Source organism: Dendrobates tinctorius, unplaced genomic scaffold (genome assembly GCF_039654945.1).
Source record: "Dendrobates tinctorius isolate UK_male_01 unplaced genomic scaffold, ASM3965494v1 ptg000342l, whole genome shotgun sequence".
NCBI lineage: Eukaryota > Metazoa > Chordata > Amphibia > Anura > Dendrobatidae > Dendrobates > Dendrobates tinctorius.
The window spans coordinates 4022199-4026582 of NW_027362008.1; the positions used below are offsets into that span (position 1 = coordinate 4022199).

The 4384-nt window shown below is 38.8% G+C and overlaps 1 protein-coding gene across 1 annotated transcript; it reads left to right on the forward strand.

Annotated features, from left to right (window-relative positions):
• Positions 1-248: 248 nt before the first annotated feature.
• On the forward strand, positions 249-1898 carry LOC141074899 (serine/threonine-protein kinase SBK1-like). The gene is made up of 3 exons (XM_073562208.1): positions 249-423; positions 726-928; positions 1338-1898. Exons 1-3 carry the CDS (start codon positions 249-251, stop codon positions 1896-1898), a joined length of 939 nt encoding a protein of 312 aa, XP_073418309.1.
• Positions 1899-4384: the final 2486 nt, after the last annotated feature.

A 4384-nucleotide genomic window follows, 5' to 3' on the forward strand; every position in this document is an offset into this window, starting at 1 on the left:
AGACATCTTCAATCTCCATCTACAAAGGTGAATATATGATAAGTATAGCACAGCATATAGTAGATGGTATTACTGCAGATCCCTGGGGAATTATGCAATGCTGGAACATTATTACAGTGACTGCACACTATTATACAATTGTGCATTTCTAGTCGCAGTTTACACGAGGTGATTACAGTATGTTATTATGGGTCTCAAAGATGTTTCATGCTTTATTCAATGCCATATCTCATTTCATTTTATTCAGAATGGCCACCAACATCAAGGAAGCAAGCAAGAACACGGCAAAACACCTTCTTCATCTGATATCAGAAACTTCCAAGAACCTGAAGATGATGGAAGTGACTGACCACTTTGAACTTTTGCTAGAACTTGGGACTGGATCTTTTGGAAATGTACACATGGGAAAACACAAACATTCAGGTGAGATGATGATGATGGATGATGACTATGAAGATGACTGAGCCATCAGGGTGGTTTTAGATGAATGTGAAAGATGAAATTGAAATCTGCTTGTACCCTGACAAACTGTACTTGTTAACAATCATTAAGTATGACCCTAGTTGTATCCTATCTACAACGTGTCATTAGTATTCTGCACCACTACCCTCTAGTCTTATGAATGCTCCTGTGTAAAGTGATTGATCAGGTTGTTTATATGGTTTTAAAAGTGTTATGGAATATGATGAGGATGAACATTAACAATTATAATGTTTATTCAACAGGACAGACCGTGGCAATTAAAATGATGGCAAAGAAGAAGACTCCAGAAGACAACTTCTTTCTGGAATATTGCATTTCACAAACCCTCAGCATTCATCGGAACATCATATTTACTCACGACATCTTCTTCCATACCAGTAGGGATTTTGTGTTTGTTCAGGAAGTGGCACCGGCCGGAAATCTCCAGTCCATCCTTGTACCTAAAGTAAGATCTTAAGCTGTTCTCCACTTTTACATATTCAAGCATTATTCATACTGCTGAAGAAAAAAATTAGTGGTCTTTATTGTAGATCTGACATCTAACATTACCCTATTTCCTCAGATTTAATAAACTCATATTTCTGTAAGTAGCAGTATGGGACCCCCATAATTAGGCAGGTTTAGGTTGTATGAGTATGTGTGAGCTAGTAAAATCCTCTATGTGAGAGATATTTAATTTTTAGTGGAAATCTCACATTATAGAGGATATCTGATTAATAGCAGAGTAGAACTGATGTCTGCAGGAATTATATCTACTAGTAGAAGATATCTATAAGTCTTCTGTTCTTTTATATCAGATATGTTTTCCCTTCTGCTGTTCAGCTGTGTAATCTTCTGTGTTGTCTTTTTCTTAGGTCGGCATGCAGGAGGACATGTTGAAGCGTTGTGTTCCTCAGATCGCCAGTGCTCTGGACTTTATGCATAACAGAGGAATGGTTCATCGGGATATCAAGCCGAATAATATTCTTCTGATGGATGCAGAATGTCACTGGATAAAGCTGGCAGACTTTGGACTCACCAGGCTCCAGGGCACATTTGTTCCTTTTGTGCCCTGGTATAAACCCTACACTGCTCCAGAGCTCTGCTGCCTTAGACCAGGAGAACAGTTGTTGCTACATCCTAGTCTTGATGTCTGGGCTTTTGGTGTAGTCATTTATTATGCTCTTTCTGGACTCTTTCCTTGGCATGGGGCAAAACGCGGTGATCGAGATTATAAAGAGTTTGCCTGGTGGCAGGTTGGAAGGGATCTGTCAAAAGCTCCAAAAAAGTGGAAGAAAATTTCAGTGGAGGCCAGAGTAATGTTCTGGGAACTGCTTCAAATAAATGCCTCTAAGAGAGGCTCGGCCATTGACATTCTAAAATTTATGCACTTGCCATGGAAAGCCGAGGAATGTTCAGAGACCGAAGCAACCTGATATGTTGAATCTATGACAAACTGCAATATGATATTTGTTTTTTTAATCAATAATGTCTACAAAGCAGACTGTGAACTATTGTAAATAGCTCAATAAATGAATAAAACAGACTTGAATCTTACTAAAGTTTGTCTCGAGAAAAACAGAAAAAAATATAGAAGTTACGGGTATACGAACATGGGACACTCCCAAAACATTTTTTAAGTCAGTTTTTTTCATAAAAGTAACAAAACATAAAAAGTGATATAGAAAAGGAATTGTCATGGTATTGCTATTCACATTCTACATATTTCACATTGACATGGTTTAGCACTACAGAGTGCATCTTTTTTGTTTATTGAAAATGAAGGTAACTGCAGCTAGTTGGCTCCTGTTCACATTAGCTTGGAAGTGCCAGTCTTTTTGTCACTAAAAAAATAATACTGGTACTTTATTCCCAAATTTGATAAATATGCTGAGCCTCCATCTTGCTATTTGCACTGGATATTATGCCCATTGGTTAAGAAAACTCCCTTGGTTATACAGGACTCAAGATTTTTTACAAATACAGGATGATTTTGATTGACAAGAATTATTGCAGCTGGTGACAATCCTTGTGCTTTTGCTTTGCACACAATTCCTTTCAATTTGCAGGACCCTGGTATAACCAGGCAGCTGATACAGCAATGGATTCACCAGTTGCCGTGACTTGTATACTGTATATATTTTTTGGAGAAAGATACTTAATTTGAACAATCCATTTCTATTACATATCAAATTATTCTTACAATTTAAAGACAATATTCTTATAGTAAGAAGAGATGTGTCTTTTACTTTTTGGAAAGCATGCAGTAAAAAATAAAATCATTATGAGTCAGCACAAATTCTAATAATTTGAAAACAAAACTCTTGAGTGACTGAATATGATTGCCCTTTGTGCTCAAAAATATTTTACTGCCTGAGTTCCCAATTCATAACAGATTCTGGTATAAAATGTCTCAATGTAAAGTCTCACTATCATTCTTGTGGGTGGCCAGGACTTCCAGCATCACCAGACCTCTGACTTCACTGTGCCTTTGTTGGGAAAAAACTTGGCACTCATAGTAAAATCAGAGGATTTTATATTTGAATTTATTTAACATTGTCGGAGAAGAGATTTCTATTTCTACTTGGGTAGTTTCTGTCTTATGGGTACCTATGCAATGAAGCATAATGAGAGAGACAGACTGCTCGCTGTGTTTCCAAATCGTCTCTAAGGTTTATTGACAGTGTGAACTTTTATAGAACAAGATCAAAAAGAAATGAAGAATACATAAGAATTGGCAAAATAGAAAGGGAGGTTACACAATCGTTGACATAAAAAGGTAGGTTATACAATGAGTTGTCAACCACATCCTCGGACACAAGATAAAATTAAATGAAAAATGACAGGAATACAGGGGTGCTTTCCAAAAGTCAATGTGCTCTAAGTTAATAGTCATGAGTTCATATTCAAAAGATATTTTTCTAAAAAGATGTTAGAACATTTCACCTCAAAAGGGAAGAGAATGCATGTCCTTCAGATTTTCTGGGAATTGTAGGAACTGACCATTAGCCATAGGACTGTGACCACATAGACAGATGATAACTGGATGTCACGACTAGTGACGAGTTCGCTGCCGAGCCAACACCTCCACGTCGACGACCACGACGATGTGGGGTGAGCGTCCCAAGTGGGGATGGAATGTGGACCCACTGGACCACAGGGGGGACCCAGGCCTACCCAGACTAGGGAAGAGTAGCGACCGGGGTCTGTGGCAGCTGAGCATGTGGACGAGGAGGCAGAATGACATGACACCGCACACTTCAGGTATAGACATAAAGTTTACTTGAACAAGACATGGTACATAAACGAAACAGTTATGCAAGGCTCCCGGTTCCGCACATCAGGGAAGGGTACATGTCTCAGGATAACAGAAGAAAGGCAGGAGGTCATTACGGGTTGAGCAGTCCAGGGTTGTCTGGCATGGGTATACTAGGGCGGCCTCTTCCTCAGTCCTCAGGGGTAGCAAAGGGTCACCAGGAGAATATCAGACACCGACCACAAACAGACTTCAGAAAATGGCAGGCATTGTCTGACATTTCAATCACATCCATACACGCAGTACTTCTGTATTCTCCCGCTACCCGTATTTTATCAAAAAAGCTCTAATGCCAATGGACAAAAACATAAATCTTATCTATTTATAGAAACTCTTGGTTGGTTCACTATATCCTCTAATTAGTGTCCTATCTGAGTACCCGGTTGCATACAAAAAAATTGAGCAATTATATTCACATATTGTCTTCACGTGATTTTCCCACTTCATTACAAACTCCCACCCGGTTCCTTCCATTAGGTTTTTCCAAGGAGCAACTAACCAGAGAGTTTTATCTTAATTGCTGCTTTGAGCAACAAAAAGGCTGTTTATACACTGAGCACACATCATTTAGTCTCCATACATCAACAGAGCTGCTTTACAGTAGTA